At 44.8% G+C, this 17258-nt stretch overlaps 1 protein-coding gene across 2 annotated transcripts; it reads right to left on the reverse strand.

Annotated features, from left to right (window-relative positions):
• Positions 1–2135: 2135 nt before the first annotated feature.
• On the reverse strand, positions 2136–17066 carry ITPA (inosine triphosphatase). 2 transcript variants are annotated; one of them, XM_084851131.1, is made up of 8 exons: positions 16972–17066; positions 16247–16304; positions 16097–16161; positions 13991–14064; positions 5739–5770; positions 4788–4903; positions 2957–3033; positions 2136–2569 (listed from the first exon to the last, which is right to left on the reverse strand). In XM_084851131.1, exons 1-8 carry the CDS (start codon positions 17032–17034, stop codon positions 2446–2448), a joined length of 609 nt encoding a protein of 202 aa, XP_084707257.1. In that variant the 5' UTR covers positions 17035–17066; the 3' UTR covers positions 2136–2445. The 2 variants fall into 2 exon arrangements, with proteins under 2 accessions (XP_084707257.1, XP_084707258.1); XM_084851132.1 differs by lacking the exons at positions 2136–2569; positions 2957–3033 and adding an exon at positions 3623–3817 and having other exon boundaries at positions 4784–4903.
• Positions 17067–17258: the final 192 nt, after the last annotated feature.

Genomic DNA, 17258 nt, shown 5'->3' on the forward strand with positions numbered 1-17258 from the left:
TGCTTCATCTAGCCCACTTTGAGCTAGTTTGCTCATCAGGATATCATGGAGCACTTTGTCGAAAGCTTTGCTGAAGTCGAGGTATATGATGTCTACAGCATTCCCATGGTCTACAAGGGAGGTTACTTGATCAAAAAATGAGATCAGATTTGTCTGGCAGGACTTGTTTTTGACAAATCCATGTTGGCTTCGAGTAATCACGGCATTGTTTTCAAGGTGCTTACAGATGGATTCCTTTATCATCTGCTCCAGAATTTTCCCAGGGATTGATGTCAGACTGACTGGTCTGTAGTTCCCAGGTTCCTCCTTTTTACCCTTTTTGAAGATAGGGACAACAGCCCTCCTCCAGTCATCTGGCACTTCCCCCATCCTCCATGATTTCTCAAAGAGAATAGACAGCGGTTCTGAGAGTTCTTCTGCCAGTTCCTTTATTACTCTAGGATGCAGTTCATCTGGCCCTGGAGATTTGAACTCATTCAAAGTAATTAGGTGTTCCTTGACCATATGCCTATCGATCTCAAGCTACAATCCTGCCCCTTCAGCCTGTACTTCACCTTTGCCAGGGGGCTCATAGACCCTGTTTTGGGAGAAGACTGAGACAAAGTAGGAATTGAGCACCGCTGCCTTTTCTTTGTCATCTGTTATCGTTTTGCCATCCTTATTTAATAGCTGAACCACCATTTCTTTCCTCTGCCTTTTACTATGCACGTAGCTGAAGAAAGCCTTTTTATTGTTTTTAACATCCCTTGCTAACCTCAGCTCATTCTCAGCTTTAGCCTTCCTGATGCCATCCCTGCAATTCTGTGCTATCTGCCTGTACTCTTCCTTTGTTACTTGGCCTTCTTTCCACTTCCTGTATGTGTCCTTTTTTGTTTTCAGGTCATCCCTAAGCTTTTTGTGAAGCCACATTGGCTTCTTTTGTTGTCTTCCACCTTTTCTTCTTGTTGGAATTGTTTGTGATTGTGCCTTGAGAATTTCCTTTTTTAAAAGCTCCCACCCATCTTAGACTCCTTTTCTCGTTAGCGTCACTTGCCATGGGACCTTAGTGATCATTGTTCTGAGTTTATTAAAATCAGCTTTCCTAAAATCCAGGGTACGCATTTGACTACACTCAGCTTTTGCTTCCCTTAGAACCAAGAACTCAAGTACAACATGGTCGCTTTCCCCCAGAGTTCCTGTAACTGCTACTTTACGAATTGATCACGAATTGCAAATGCCCTATTAGAGGATAACCATTTAATTTGCCAGTTTATATATTTAGACAGGAACAAGTCAAAGATACTCACAGGAATGAGTATAAAGCAAAGATACTCAGCGCTCAAAATGGAAATTGGAGGTGGGGGTAGGGGTAGGGGCAGAGAAAGAAGTTTGGATCCCCTGCAAAGACTGCACATCCCTGCACAATACAAATTCTTGATGTTTTTACTGTGTTTTAAAGTTTTGACAAACCAACTTGAGCACTCAGAAAGTGGGGGGTATAGCTGTTTTAAAATAAACAAATTAGCAGTGCAATCCTGCAACCTTTATTCAGAAGGGAGGAAGCAATCCTATGGGGAGAGTCAGCCACCTCTGAACTCAGAGGCGACTGGCTATCCAATGCATGGCAGGAGAGCAGAGGGGATTGTCTCCTCCGTGCTCCAGCCGCCCTACATTCGCAGCTAGATAGCTGATTTCAGCTGTCTAGCCGTGGGACATCGGAGTGTGGGGTGGAGAAACCGGACAACCCATACAAAGTGTCATACTGGCATTTACGAACTCCCCACCCCTGGGAACGCCCCCTTCTCCCCTGCTCTGCTCTTACGAGTGCAGAGCACAGGGACGATCCACACTGCCTATGAGGGAGCGGGGTGGGGAGGTGGTTCTCCGGGAACCAACCAATCCTATGGCCATCTAGCCGCTGTCTAGCAGCCATAAGATTGCACCCTAAGTCCCACTATGTCCAGTGGAATTTATCCCCAGGTCAGCATGCTTATGATAAATAAGTGAAATATATGAACAGGCTTGCAGAGTGATTAGGAGCATGGCCAATATATCTGAAGTAATACTTGTTCGAAGAATTTCTACTGACTTTTCTTACGAGCTCTTATTTTTACAAAGGTAGCACCCACAAACATCTTTGAAGTAAGCACACGAATGAACAGCATCAATCCAGTGTTTATTTTCCTGGAATTTGAACAGCTAGATATCTGTCCTCATGTCCTCATTCCTGTATACTAGTACATCTTGAATTCCTCTAGCGTATCTCTTCCAGTGAATTTCTCTAGTGTCAGTCTTGATCCTACACACATCTGACATGCTGCCTCTTTTAGGATCGGAAAAAAAGTCACATATGTCTTTAAAGAAATTAGCTTTATTGGACATGATCTGTGCAGACAGGCAAACATTGATCTGTTTCAATTATAGTTTTCTGTTCAAAAGCCATAATTTCCCATAGATCCAGGAATGCTAACTGGGACCAGATGTGACCTCTGTTGAGTTATTCTGTTGAATAAAATAGGTAGACAGCTCTTTCAAGGCTTTGTAACGATGAGAGATTGAGTTCTTCACAGATTTGGGCAATTCAGCATACCTAGGAAAGACAGGAAGATGTAACACCACCAAGAGAAGCTGGGACAGCCCACTACTTCTGTAAGAGCCATTATGCTATTATTAAACTTGCGCCCCATCTCTCAGCCTAAACAGTGAGCTAGGAAGAATTATTCTGGTCACCCTGTACTTCCCTTAGGTGGTGTTGGAATGGGGTACGTCTGCACTACAACTTCACTGCTATCAAAGTGTTGTAATTACCACTGGAGCTCCATGAAGAAACAAACATTTCCACAAACATTTAAGGGCAGAATTAGCATTTCCCTGGAACAGAAATTGCACCTTCTTTAGAACAGCAGTGTACAAACTGGCCTGGGTATCCTTACTATTGTGACCATTCAAAATAATGAGAAGGTGAGCAGCCACTTACGTCTGATCATGACCCTCTGGCTGGAAGCATGGATCCCATCCAAAGTCTCTAGGCCCTCTCGGATCAACTATGTGTCCCTATAAGTCAATACATAGGGCAAGAGAGATTTTGCTATGCTGGATCAAAATTAGCTATGTGGAAGCCAGGCTCTGACTGTTGAGAATGTGTTAACTATTCCAGAGAGAGGCAGAGAACGCTAGAGGAGACTGTAGGGAAGCAAGAGCTGCTGGCTGCCTTTTCTCATCGATCCACTGCTTGCTTACCTCCTTTAGTAGCACACTGTGCCTGCTCCTCCCCCTGAAAATTGCTGTTAAAAGATGACACGAGAAAGGCAACCAGTGGCTCTTGCCTCTCTCTACGTCTACCTCATATCCTCTCCAGCATCAGGATTCTCAACATTCAGAGCTCAACATTTGGTGTGATGAATGAAACATGTAGCCAGGCTGTCAGCAGAATACAAGGTTGGAAGGGACCAGAGGGCATTGCAGTCCAACTCCTGACCCAAGGCAAGGTCTTTTACTCATCACCTTTCAACAGATTAACCTACATAATTCAAAAGAGAGTATGCCAAAAAGAAGAGAGTAGACATGGAGAAGCAAGTAAGGTACCAGCAGAGCAGGTAGTGGTAAATAATTCAAGCAAATGAGCATAGTGACATGTAGCAGAAATGTGAGAGCCAGCGTGGTGTAGTGGTGAGAGTGCTGAGCTGGGAGATCCGGGTTCTAGTCCCCACTCGGCCACGGAAGCTCACTGGGTGACTTTGGGCCAGTCACAGACTCTCAGTCCAACCTACCTCACAGGGTTGTTGTTGTGAGGATAAAATGGAGAGGAGGAGGAGGATAATGTAAGCCACTTTGGGTCCTTGCAAGAGGAAAAAAGGCGGGATATAAATGAAATAAATAAATAATAAATAAATAATAGCAGAAAGGCATGGAACAGCCCTTAGAACGGTATTCCCCAACTGTGCGCCCTCCAGATGTGCCGGACTACAACTCCCATAATCACCCAGTGTGCATGCTAGCTAGGGATGAAGGGAATTGTAGCCTAGCACATCTGGAGGGTGCCAGGTTGGGGAAGGCTCCTCTAAGAAGAGTAGATTCCTCTAGAGTCTACTAAAAGCATTGCATGGCTTAGCAATATGTAGGAAGCACAAAGCTTCCTTTGAAAGGAAGTCACAGCCATGTCACTCTGTAGATCTGATGTGATTGATTTCAGTGGGACATATTTCCAAGCAAGTTCACTTAGGATTAATATATCTTCTTGGTCTGCTATGCCAGCAGCCTTGGGTGCATTGGACTAGGCTCCAATTCTGCCTCCCCCATTAGCTTTTTCCCTCCTCCCCCTCCCTTTCCCTTATTATTTGGACTTCTGCTGGTGCTACCACTCCAAGGGTGCAGCTGCTCTTTTCACTCCCAGCCCAACAGAGAGAGAGAGAAAAGCAAGCTTTGGTTACCGCGCAACTATGATAAACGCCACTCTCCCATCCTGACAGAGAGGTTCATCCAGAATGAAGAGGGCAAGCTACTAAGCCTCCGTTACCTCCATCTGCACCAGAGGTTAATAATACTGGCCCACCTTACAGCACTGCTGAAAGCATTACTGAGAGAACATCTGTGACGCACTTTGAACACTCTTAACATGCTACATCAGTGCTAAATATTACAGCTGTTATGCTGAAGACAAGGAGCAGCAGGAGCAGTGCAACTCACTGAACTGGCTGCTCAAGGCCTCCTGCAGGGCAAGAGAGGCCAGAGTCTGATTTGTCCAGCATGGCCCATCAACTGCTCCATCTTTTGCCCAATGCAGACACGCCAGAAGCTCTTATACCTACACAGGTCCGGCCTTTGAAGAGCTTCACTGGGTCCTCGGGATTTCCGGTGCTGAAGGCAAAGGTGCAGAGAGCATACGCAGACTTATCTTCAAATCCAGCTAATAGTTTGTACAGACCTAAGCCACAGGAAAAGGAATGTCATACGATTCTTCTGGGGAAAGTTTACTCAACAAGCCAATATTTATGTAGAAACCAAGAAGGAAATACAGACGATTTGAAACCTAAGCAAGTTTCCCACACATCCAAGCCACACTAATCAAACAACAACGCGTGACTATAGGGATCACTTCTGTGGGAACCCTGCACTTGGTGCTCTTTGATGTTCAATCCATTCCATCTCCATCCCAGCATGCACTGCTGCTTTGGGGACAGAGGAGCTGTTTTGGACTTCTAAAAAAATGGACTTAGTCTTAACAGAATGTATGTATGGCTTGAAAGTAATGGCTAAATCAGGACTAAGATACATGTCCAAACAGAAAACTAGGGCCATTTTTGCCAAACTGGTGCCTTAGCACTGAATCAGAAACACAGCTAAAGTCACAAACCTTTCTAGCACTCTACCGAAAACTACAATTCAAAGCAGAAATAGAGGGACAGATAAACAGCTCAGGCAATTCCCGCTAAGACAAACTGATACAGATTGATAGCCAATGGAGGGGAGGGGAAGCTAGTAGCATACAAGGTACTAGAACTCTACACCAGGGTAAAGTTGTCAGGGGGTGGGGGGAAGCCTGACAGCTTAAAAATGGGAATAAGGAGAAATGCAGAGTTGATAGCCAGGTATGGAATTCATGGCAGAACCAGAACTGCAGGGAAAGCGTGCTTGGTTGCTAGCAGGAACTGTAGGCAAAACAGAGCATCATTAACCTCTACAGAAGCAGGAGAGCACACCAAGAGGAGAGAGGCCTAATCACAACAGCAAGTAGTATGGAAAACCAATGACTGAATTACCTTCTGGTTTTAGTTTCTCCAGGAACCATTTTCTGAAACCAAAAGTCAAGTACAAATAATCTTCATTATCACAAACATAATAAAAACATTCAAATAGTATTCAATAAGCAGGAAAACCTAAATAATTTGTTAAATAAAGAAATAGTATTTGTCAATTATTTATTTAATCTGTGTATAAGTTACCTTTCAGTATAACACTTCTAGGGCATTGTATAGTTTAAAATAAGATGACACCTTAAACATCCACAGAAAGCAAAAGTACAGATACAGCAGCCCTAAAAATCAGTAAATCCATCAGAGGCGTTATAAAACATACTGGAAGGTCTGCGCAAACAAAAATAGTCTTCACCAGGCACCAAAAAGACACCAGAGTTGGTGCCCAGGGAGCTTCACTTGAAAGGGCATTCCAGATAAGAGGGGTTGTAACTGAGAAAGTCGCCTCCCTCTTCCACCTAGCCTCAGATGGCAGGGGGACCCTGGGGAGGGGCTCCAATGATTAATAAATGGTTCATGCAGGGAAGGGTGGTCTTCCCAGTAGTCAGGCTCCAAGCCATTCAGGGCTTTGTAGGTACTGACCAGCAAAATGAATTGTGCCCGGAAACAGTCTGTCTGCCAGTGCAACTCTTTAAGTCCTAGCATGTTTAAGCACCACATCCCTGTAGCCATCCCAGTTAGTAGCCTAGTAGCTGAATTTTGTACTAACTGATGTTTCTAGGAAAACTGAAAAGGCAGCCCCCCCATATACAATACAATTGAGAGGTGACTGGGCTTAAATAAGCTTAATTTGCCAAGGTCTCCTGCAACACTGAAATGAATGGTGGTTGGACAAGTACACCCTTGTCCTCTTCATTAATCTTGTTCACTTCTGAGAAGAGGCACAGAAAACCAACCCTGTGGATTATGCTAAACAGACCAGTGGCCTGCAGTATGAATAAGCACCAGCAAGTCAGAGGTCAGAAGCATACCTCTGCTATTCTCAGCTTGTTTTGATTTAATGTACCTTTCCCCTCCCCTTCATAGATCACTGCCTTGTTGTGGCGAAGGGGCTTGCGTAACTCAGTGAAGCCATAAGCTATGCCGTGCAGGGCCACCCAAGATGGACAGGTCATGGCGGAGAGTTCTGACAAAATGTGGTACGCTGGAGAAGGAAATGGCAACCCACTCCAGTATTCTTGCCAAGAAAACCCCATGGAACGTATCATAAGGCTAAAAGAGATGACGCCCAAGATGAGCCCCTCAGGTCCGAAGGTGTCCAATATACTACTGGGGAAGAGCAGAGGGAATTTCCTAGTAGCGCCAGAAAGAGTGAAGCGGCTGGGCCAAAGCCGAAAGGACACTCAGCTGTGGATGTGTCTGGTGGTGAAAAGAAAATCCGATGCTGTAAAGAACAATATTGTTTAGGAACCTGGAATGTAAGATCAAAGAATCAAGGTAAGCTGGAGGTGGTCAAACATGAGATGGCAAGATTGAACATCGACATCTTGGGAATCAGCGAACTAAAATGGACAGGCATGGGCGAATTTAATTCAGGTGACCATCATATCTACTATTGTGGGCAAGAATCCCTTAGAAGAAATGGAGTAGCACTCATAGTCAACAAAAGGGTGGGAAAAGCAGTACTGGGGTACAATCTCAAAAACAATAGAATGATTTCAGTACGAATCCAAGGCAAACCATTCAACATCACAGTAATTCAAGTCTATGACCCAACCACTGAGGCCAAAGAAGCTGAGGTTGATCGGTTCTATGAAGACCTACAACACCTTCTAGAACTAACACCGAAAAAAGATGTCCTCTTCATCATAGGGGATTGGAATGCTAAAGTAGGAAGTCAAGAAATAACCGAGATAACAGGCAAGCATGGCCTTGGTGTACAAAATGAAGCAGGACAAAGGCTAATAGAGTTTTGCCAAGAGAACATGCTGATCATAGCAAACACTCTTTTCCAACAGCACAAGAGGCGACTCTACACATGGACATCACCAGATGGTCAATATCAAAATGAGATTGATTATGTCCTTTGCAGCCAAAGATGGAGAAACTCTATACAGTCAGTCAAAACAAGACCTGGAGCTGACTGTGGCTCAGATCATGAGCTTCTTGTCGCAAAATTTCGGCTTAAATTGAAGAACATAGGGAAAACCACTAAACCATTCAGGTATGACCTAAATCATATCCTTGATGAATATACAGTGGAGGTGAGGAACAGATTTCAGGGATTAGACCTGATAGACAGAGTGCCTGAGGAACTATGGACGGAGGTCCGTAACATTGTTCAGGAGGCAGCAACGAAATCCATCCCAAAGAAAAAGAAATGCAAGAAAGCAAAGTGGCTGTCTGATGAGGGTTTACAAGTAGCTGAGGAAAGAAGGGAAGCGAAAAGCAAGGGAGAAAGGGGACGATATATCCAACTGAATGCAGAGTTCCAGAGAATAGAAGGAGAGACAAGAAGGCCTTCTTAAATGAACAATGCAAAGAAATCAAGGAAAACGACAGAAAGGGAAAGCCAAGAGATCTCTTCAAGAAAATCGGAGATCTCAAGGGAACGTTTTGTGCAAAGATGGGCATGATAAAGGACAAAGAAGGCAGGGACCTAACAGACGCAGATGAGATTAAGAAGAGGTGGCAAGAATACACAGAAGAACTATACAGGAAAGATCTGAATGTCCCTGATAGCCATGATAGTGCGGTCACTGAACTTGAGCCGGACATCCTAGAGAGTGAAGTCAAGTGGGCCTTAGGAAGCATTACTAACAACAAAGCTAGCGGAGATGACAGTATTCCAGCTGAGCTATTTAAAATCCTAAAAGATGATGCTGTTAAAGTGCTGCACTCAATATGCCAACAAATTTGGAACACTCTACAGTGGCCACAAGACTGGAAAAGGTCAGTTTACATTCCAATTCCAGAGAAGGGCAACGCCAAAGAGTGTTCAAACATTTCACATGCCAGCAAGGTTATGCTCAAAATCCTACAAGCTAGGCTTCAGCAGTATGCAAACCGAGAACTACCGGAAGTACATCCTGGGTTTCGAAGAGGCAGAGGAACTAGAGATCAAATCGCCAACATTCACTGCATCATGGAGAAAGCAAGAGAATTCCAGAAAAACGTCTATTTCTGCTTCATTGACTACGCTAAAGCCTTTGATTGTGTGGATCACAACAAACTCTGGCAAATTCTTAAAGAGATGGGAGTACCAGACCACCTTACCTGTCTCCTGAGAAACCTGTACGAGGGTCAAGAAGCAACAGTAAGAACCAGACATGGAACAACCGATTGGTTCAAAATTGGGAAAGGAGTACGACAAGGCTGCGTATTGTCACCCTGCTTATTTAACTTATATGCAGAGTACATCATGAGAAACACCGGGTTGGTTGAATCACAGGTCGGAATTAAGATTGCCGGGAGAATTATCAACAACCTCAGATACGCAGACGATACCACCCTAATGGCAGAAAGCGAAGAGGAGCTAAAGAGCCTCTTGTTGAGGGTGAAAGAGGAGAGTGCAAAAGCTGGTTTGAAACTCAACAGTAAAAAAACGAAGATCGTGGCATCTGGCCCCATCTCTTCCTGGCATATAGACAGGGAAGACATGGAAGCAGTGACAGATTTTACTTTCTTGGGCTCCAAGATCACCGCAGATGGTGACTGTAGCCATGAAATTAAAAGACACTTGCTCCTTGGGAGGAAAGCTATGGCAAACCTAGACAGCATAGTAAGAAGCAGAGACATCACCTTGCCGACAAAGGTCTGTCTAATCAAAACTATGATTTTCCCAGTAGTAATGTATGGCTGTGAGAGCTGGACTATAAGGAAGGCTGAGCGCCGAAGAATTGATGCTTTCGAACTGTGGTGCTGGAGAAGTCTCTTACGAGTCCCCTGGACTGCAAGGAGATCAAATCAGTCCATCCTAAAGGAAATCAACCCTGAGTGCTCATTGGAAGGACAGATCCTGAAGCTGAAATATTTTGGCCACCTAATGCGAAGAGAAAACTCTCTGGAAAAGACCCTGATACTGGGAAAGATTGAAGGCAAAAGGAGAAAGGGACAGCAGAGGATGAGATGGCTAGATAGCATATCCGATGCAATGAATATGGACTTGAGCACGCTCCGGGAGAGAGAGCAGGACAGGAAGGCCTGGCATGCTATGGTCCATGGGGTCATGAAGAGTGGGACACGACTGACCAACTGAACAACCTTTCCCCTCACTAAGTAGGAGGAAAAAAGAGCCAGCTGGGCGACTAATTTATCATCCAAGTTCTGTCTAAACCTGAAAGATGGCCCTTCTCACATCGCATGAACTGAACTGAATTTAAACTTAAGTAGTGAACTTTGCAAATTCTTCCCCAGCAAAACTAATAGCAATTGCACGTTTGGTTTTGCTTAAGCTGTTCTCTGCCTTACTAAACTTCCAGGCAACCCAAACAAATGCTGAGCCAGAGCTCTGTCTAACAGAAAAAGAGTTTATTTTGGATTCTTTCACTCTAACAGGATTAAAAATAAGCAGCATCTAAAGCTACTTCTGGACAGAGTGTTTATTGTCCCCTCAGAGCACTCAGGAAAAAATCAGCCATGCCTGGCAATCTTAGGTGCAAGTCCACTGACCTGGCAGCAGCCATTCTACCAGGCTGCAGCGAGGGAGAGAAGGAAAGCAGGGCCACTCCCATCGGATGAGAGACTAGGACATTTTGGCTCCTCCTCTCCTTGAACTGTTTCTGTTCCAGCTGGTGGTTACAAGAACTTTGTAACTAAGAACTAGTGCCTGCATTAGCTTTTTTCCTCCTCCCCCTGAATCCCTTCTGTGTGGTGCTGAGGGCAGGGACTGTCTTATTGTTGATGTTTGTAAGCCACTTTGGGAGCCTTTCCCAGCTGAATTGCAGGATAAACATTATTCAAGCTAATAAAATAAATCTAAGGACATTCTAGAGCTTCTCTACATTATGGAAAAATCCCGCAAACTTACCGGGCCTTTGTCTTCCAGAGTGTTTGCGGGTTTACAATGGGCATAGCAACACGCGCTTCCCCTCTCCCCTTGTTTTTCAGGTGCCTTTGTGGGCACATTCAATATGTTTCATTTATTCAGCCAGCAGATGGCGCTGCAAGATTTCTAAAATATTGCACAATTCTTGAATTACACCACCTCTTTGATATGTTTTTTGGCAGGTTTTTTTTGTTACTGCATTTTCAGCGGTTTTTAAAATGGTGGAACAAACCTAAAAAACAATGAGGGAAGCACTGGAGGTTGACAACGTCATGAAAAGGACCTGCGCACAATATAAAGCCTTATGTGAAAACACCCCTAAGAGTCAAGAAAAAGTTAACTAGAGGACACAAGAATTTAAACTCATGGTCTCCTAAGACAGCTTAATTTTTGGCACTGTAAATTCTCTGTGAGGTGATTCTCCAAGATAATCCTGTGTTAATAAGTTGTTTGAATGTGTCCTTGCCTAATAGAAGTTGATACTTGTCATGCCAGATCAAGTGACTTAAGACCGCTGGTTCTGGTGTAAACACTCTTTATACAGAGAAATCAACTTGTAACTATACCATGCCTAAAAGATGCAAAGGGGAGCAATCTAGGTCATGGCTAATGAGGACCCTGGTGAAGTTTGCCCTTCAGTGTACCATCAGTTTCTAAAGACATCTGGATTGTTTTGTTAAACTATTTTTAGAATCACGCAGGCACTTCTGATAAAGAAAGTATATGTTGCTGAGTTGTCTTAATATATTTACAAGTATTCCAATAAAATATCCCAATGCAAGATTTGAATATGACATTTAAGCCACATTACCAGTGCAATTCTGCACATCTTTACTCAAATGGAAGCTCTATTGGGGCTGTTTGCATGACACGACAGCCCATCTTTCGTTATTTAATGATGAGGCTGTGGTGCATGCGAGACTTGTGCAGCTGCCATTTTGAATATGCAATCCCACTCAGGGATTCTCATGTCATGTGAACCCAGTGAGTGTGTGTTATCCAAGGGTTAAACAACCCTCGCATAACCCATGCTCACTGGGTTTGCACAACACAACCCCCAAGCAGGTGTTGGATATTCAACTTGGTGCCCATGGGCACTGTGGCTCATCATGGGTTAAATAACCCAGGACAAACATGTCATCCAAACCAGGTTAATTAGTTCAATGGGACTTTCTCCCAAGTATAGGATTGCAGTCTAAATGTGCTGGGGGCTGGGAGGGGTTCCCAATCAAATATTCCATTTCAACTCCTTTTCACCGTTGGAAAAATTCCTGAGATATTTATACAGCACATAAAATTAGCATAGTGTATTTTTTTAGTTTTATTCACTAATCAAACATTCTAAATCATATCCCAATCAATTTAGGTCAGTGGAAAGCATTCCAATTCAATTTCCCCCAGAAAAATGAACATCTTTGCTAAGCATCAGGTGGTCAGAGGGCAGGGATGGATAAAAGACAGAAAAATGGGTGACTGGGGCTAAACTAAACTATTTAAAAACAAACAATCGCAGATCTCCCCATTTTTAACAAAATAATAACAGAGGCCTGGATCAAGAGCACAATGTCAGAGGTGGGTGAAGTTAGCCCTTTTCCTCCCATGTACTTTTCTCAACTAAAAAGTGTTCCTTATCCTCACACCTGCTATTTGCCCCATGGAAGGAACATTGCCCATTATAATAAATAAATATCATGCAGGTATCTGTACATTTTCTCCTGGGAACGGGTTTTTAAAAAGCCTCCCCCACAGATCCTATCCCAACCCCTTTGGCTGCTATTAATTTGGGGTGGGGGTATTGCAGCAGCTCCAGGTCTCTCATGTCACGCTGCCAAGCCACCAGTCTAGGAAGGAATTCCAACCCTGGCTGCGATGCTTAAATCTGTAGTTAGCCTAGAAGAGAGATGCCCATGCAGTAACTGGGCTCCTGTTCAAACCCTCTGCTGCATAGCTGCCAAGAAGGAGGTGAGGGTTTTACACTAGAGAAGATCTCTTGGGTAAGGGTGCTTAAGTATTTTTAGAATTTCAGCTATGCAGCCCCAATCCCAAGGATGGTCACCCTCCTGAGCTCAATGAGTCTTGCAGCACAATCATGTACATGCTTACTCAGAAGTAAGTGCCACTGTTTTCAATGGGACTTACTAAGACTGCAGCCTTATTTATGGGCAAGTGGCCTTATGCTGTAATCCTTAATACAGTAATCATGCGGGTAGCCTGATTGAACTCAGCAGGATTTACTTCTCAGTAAACATGCTTAGGATGCTGTTAATCTAATATAAAGCCTTACAGGTTTCAAAATGCAGACTCAAACTGGACAATCCAATAAAAGCGGCATTTTACCTACTCTCACTGAGGTGGCAAACCTGTATCTAGGCTATACTAGTTCAGACTTCAAGAGGTGGGTGGGGGTGGTTCACATGCAGTGGTACATTTTGAAGTACAGCCACTCATCATGACAGTCCCCATAGCCACACCCACAAGGAGAGTTCAAAAAATGCAGGCAACTGTGCTGATCCATATCAACAAACCAGTTCTCGCAGTTTTCATCTTCATCCAGAGCAGGTCTTTGTAAAGCTAATGGGTCTTCATTGCCCATTCAACATCAAGTCAACCCCAATGAGGGAACAAGAGAGAACAATAAATTGTTGCTGGGAAAACTCATTTCCCCCCAGCTACTGTGAGAATTGCAGCTAAGCTCAGAGGGAAGTCTGAGGGGGGTGGCAGATGACATCAATGATCCTGCTAATAAAAACTGCCGACATTGTGTCCCCGCGAGTCCTCACTCTGCTAAACCACTTTGCACATGACTGAATGTTCCTTCATACATCATCGATCCCTGCACACAGAAAACTAGCATGGCGGAGGGAGGGCTAGAATAGAACCCTTTCCCCCACTATCTAGTTTCTTATGCTGTGGAAACTTTTGTATGGAGGGACACTCAATTATGTGAACCTGCATTATGAAATGGAACAGTGCAAGAGCGGCCCCTGTCTCCCCATCTGCCTTTGTATAAAGACAAATTACACACGATGCAAAATAGCAACATACAATTCAGCCTGGACAATGTTCCATACTTAAGATCAGCACACACTTTCTTTGTACACTGCCTGTGAGCAGCAATCACATTTTTCTTTCCTTTTCCCCTCCTCATCCCCAGATCTTGAAGTAAGCATTAGAAGAATGTACTCACGGAGTTCAAAGAACTCTGTTAAATACATCTGATTATTTTCAGTTATCAGCTATACTCAGGACAAAGGCCTTGACTCGTACTTACATATATGGTCCTGGGAGTCCTCCAAGAGCCGTGAAACACAAACAGGTGTCTTCTACTATAACCGGTCCCTGGATCTGTTAAAGAGAATACAGTGAAGAAAACATCAGAGGCAAAACAGAGATGAAAATCTACTAAATTGGTTTAGGGTGCAATCCTATCGCCGCTAGTCAGTGGCTAGACGGCCATAGGATAGGCCAGTTCCTGGAGAACCGATCCTCTCCCCCTCCCGCCCGCCCCACCCCATAGGCAGTGTGGATTGGCCCTGCACTCGGCACACATAACAGCAGCGCAGAGCAGCAAAAACAAGGCATTCCTGGGGGCAGGCCGGGGCAGGCAGGTCAGAAATGCCAGAACAACACATCCTGTGTGTCATCTGGCCACTGTTTCCCGCGCTCTGAGGTCACACGGCTAGACAGCTGAAATCGGCCGTCTAGCTGCGAAAGCAGGGTGGGGAGCAAGGAGGAGATCTGCTCCTCACTACTCCTCCGCCCTGCACTGGATAGGCGGTCGCCCCCAGGGTCAGAGGCGACTGTCGATCCACATAGGATTGCTCCCTTACAGAATTTTTCCTAAGTACTGTAAAGAGGCTTTGCATCCAGCAAATTTAGAGTTTGTAAGAGCTACCACCTCATCCCGAAATAATAATGTCACATGTTTATTGCACAGGACAGTTGGGAATCTGTACAGCTGCTAAATGGAATTAAATAGAATATGCCCATGTACCACACAAAGCTCTTTGGAGGAAGGTTCCAATACAAAAATGATCAATAGTTTGACTTAAGACGCAATCCTATGCCTGTTCAGATAGCAAAAAAGTCCTACAACTCCCAGCATGGCTGGCTGGGGAATGCTGGAGTTGTAGGAGTTTCTTTCTGTCTAAACAGGCATAGGATTGTGTGCTTAAAGTCATCTTGAGCTGAAGAGAGGTCAACCATCCTGAGCATAGCAAAATGTACACAGATGGAAATTTCACATTAACCCTGGGATTTGGCCATAGTACTTTTTGTATGTGAATGGAATCTTTGTATTTTCTTTGGCAATTTTTCTGTCACCCTCATTCACTGTGAAGAACACATAAAGATCTCTCCAAAATGGGCTATTCAGTCTTGTCTGTTGCCCAGTGTTATGAGGTACATTTCTAATAACCCATTCTGCAAAATTCTAACTACGTGTGCACGCTGTTAGAAAATGAAGGACATCTTGGGGCTGTAACAAAAAAGCTAGCTGATGATTTCAACTCAGTGGCCCCAGTGCAGCAAGTCCAGTCTTCAAGGCATGCAGTGGAGATTTTGATTGACTTTACTAACCTGCCGTGGAGGAGTTTAAAAAGTCTCTTCCAATTTGGTGTGGGAAACCACAGTAAGGAAATTCAGTCAAAATCACTTTTCTGTGTACAGATATGTGATCCCAAAGCTAAGGATTATTAGAAAAGGAACAGAAAGTAAAACCTGAAGCATTGTGATTAAGGGCTCAATCCTATGCATTTTTAGACAGAAAAAAAGGCCTACAACTCCCAGAATGCCCCAGGCAGCCATGCTGGCTAGGGCATACTGGAAGTTGTAGGCCTTTTCTGTCTAAACATGTGTAGGATCGCCCCTTAAAACTTTTTTTTTTTTAAACACAAAGGAAGATTTAATTGTAGAATTCTTTGCCACAGGATGCTGTGAGGTCCACTAGCTTATTTTATCAACAAATGAAGAACAGGTCTGTTGGTTGATACTAACCATATCAGCCCAAAAGGAAACCTCCATGTTCCAAAATAATAACTTATTACTAAATGCTGAAGACAAACACCAAGGGATTGAAGATAGCTGGATCCTAGCCAGCTTGTATGCTTCCCATTCAGGTGGCCATGTTCAGTAGGCAGAACCTGAATTATGAAGACCACTAATCCTGGCGTGCTATGGTCCATGGGGTCACGAAGAGTCGGACACGACTGAACAAATCTGATAGGAAAACATTGGCGAACACAGATTTGCCGCTGCAAAATGTGTAAAATGGCTCCGCAAAAGCATGAAGTTTTAACTGATTTCTAAGTTTCTTCTGACCTTAAGTTCCCTAATATTCCCCAAGACTGTTTTAGAAGCCAAGAATAGAAAAGAGAACCTGCTTAGCGGCTTCTTGGCACTTCTGGATAGAAATGTCATCGGGTTCCCCTTGGTACTCAGGCACTGCAAAATGCAAAGGCCGAGGGTTAGCATGAAATGGTGGGATCCAAAAAGCACACATCATCAATGCACAGAAACAGGAACTCACAGTCTATTTTCTTTGCAACCAGTCTGTATGGAAAGGAGTCACCTAGGATCTGAATCACCTGCAAGGCAGAGAAAGAAGCAATTAGGCTCCAGCATGGACCAGGGTTCCACTGCCAAGCGGAGCAGATGTGAGGTTCACCCAGTGGCATCCCCCCTGAACGGAGCAGCAGCCAGCACGAATTACCCAGGCCTGGGCTGCGCAAGAACTGACGGTCCTTTATTTCTTGTCATTGGCAAACCAATGCTTTTCTGCATGCATTCTGTGGGGGGATCCAGGGAGTAAGAAGAAAGCCCAACCTTGCCCGCAGGAGGCCCCTACTACCTGCCAGGGGGCCACCAAGTTCGCCATTCGAAGTAATGAACCCATTGTTAGAAATCACGAACTAACTTGCTGGTGTGTTTAATTTATGTATTTATTTATTGCATTTATATCCCACCTTTTTTCCTCTTTAAGGAACCCAAGGCCGCTTACATTATCCTCCTCCTCTCCATTTTACCCTCATGACAACAACCCTATGAGGTGGGTTGGGCTGAGAGTCTGTGACTGGTCCAAAGTCACCCAGTGAGCTTCCATGGCCGAGTGGAGACTACAACCCGAATCTCCCAGCTCCCAGTCCAACGCTCTAGCCACTACACCACGCTGCCTCTCCTGTTCTGAACCGGAGGGCAACGGAGCCGCCCCGCCCCAGAGAACGGCCAGGGGCCACCACCGCCCCGCCTGTTCACCTCCTCCAGTTTCTTCGCATTGCCGGTGACAAACACCACACTCCTTCCAGCTGCGGAGGCCATCGCGGCCCTGGCGCCTGCCCAGTTCCTGAGCCAAGCGCACCTCCCGGAAGCGCTCTCCGTTACCCGGAGCAACTAGCCTCTACCTACTCCCAGTAAGCCAATGAGAGAGACCGCGGCCGACAGCGGGCGGGCAGGCGTCCCGTGACCTGCCACTCACGGCCAAGCTGTGCAGCCATTGGAGCTATGAGGTAGAGGCGGTAGGTATAAGCAGCCAATGCGAAGGG

This window comes from Heloderma suspectum, chromosome 4 (genome assembly GCF_057233095.1).
Source record: "Heloderma suspectum isolate Gila_16-S chromosome 4, 16-S_ref, whole genome shotgun sequence".
NCBI lineage: Eukaryota > Metazoa > Chordata > Lepidosauria > Squamata > Helodermatidae > Heloderma > Heloderma suspectum.

What these genes read in the sequence shown, in the direction of transcription:
- ITPA (XM_084851131.1), bottom strand. Translation starts at nt 17,034, where the DNA reads ATGGCCTCCGCAGCTGGAAGGAGTGTGGTGTTTGTCACCGGCAATGCG. An exon ending in GGTTGCAAAGAAAATAGACT is followed by an intron (nt 16,162 to 16,246) that starts GTGAGTTCCTGT and finishes TGCATTTTGCAG; the next exon opens with TGCCTGAGTACCAAGGGGAA. An exon ending in GCCAAGAAGCCGCTAAGCAG is followed by an intron (nt 14,065 to 16,096) that starts GTTCTCTTTTCT and finishes TCTCTTTAACAG; the next exon opens with ATCCAGGGACCGGTTATAGT.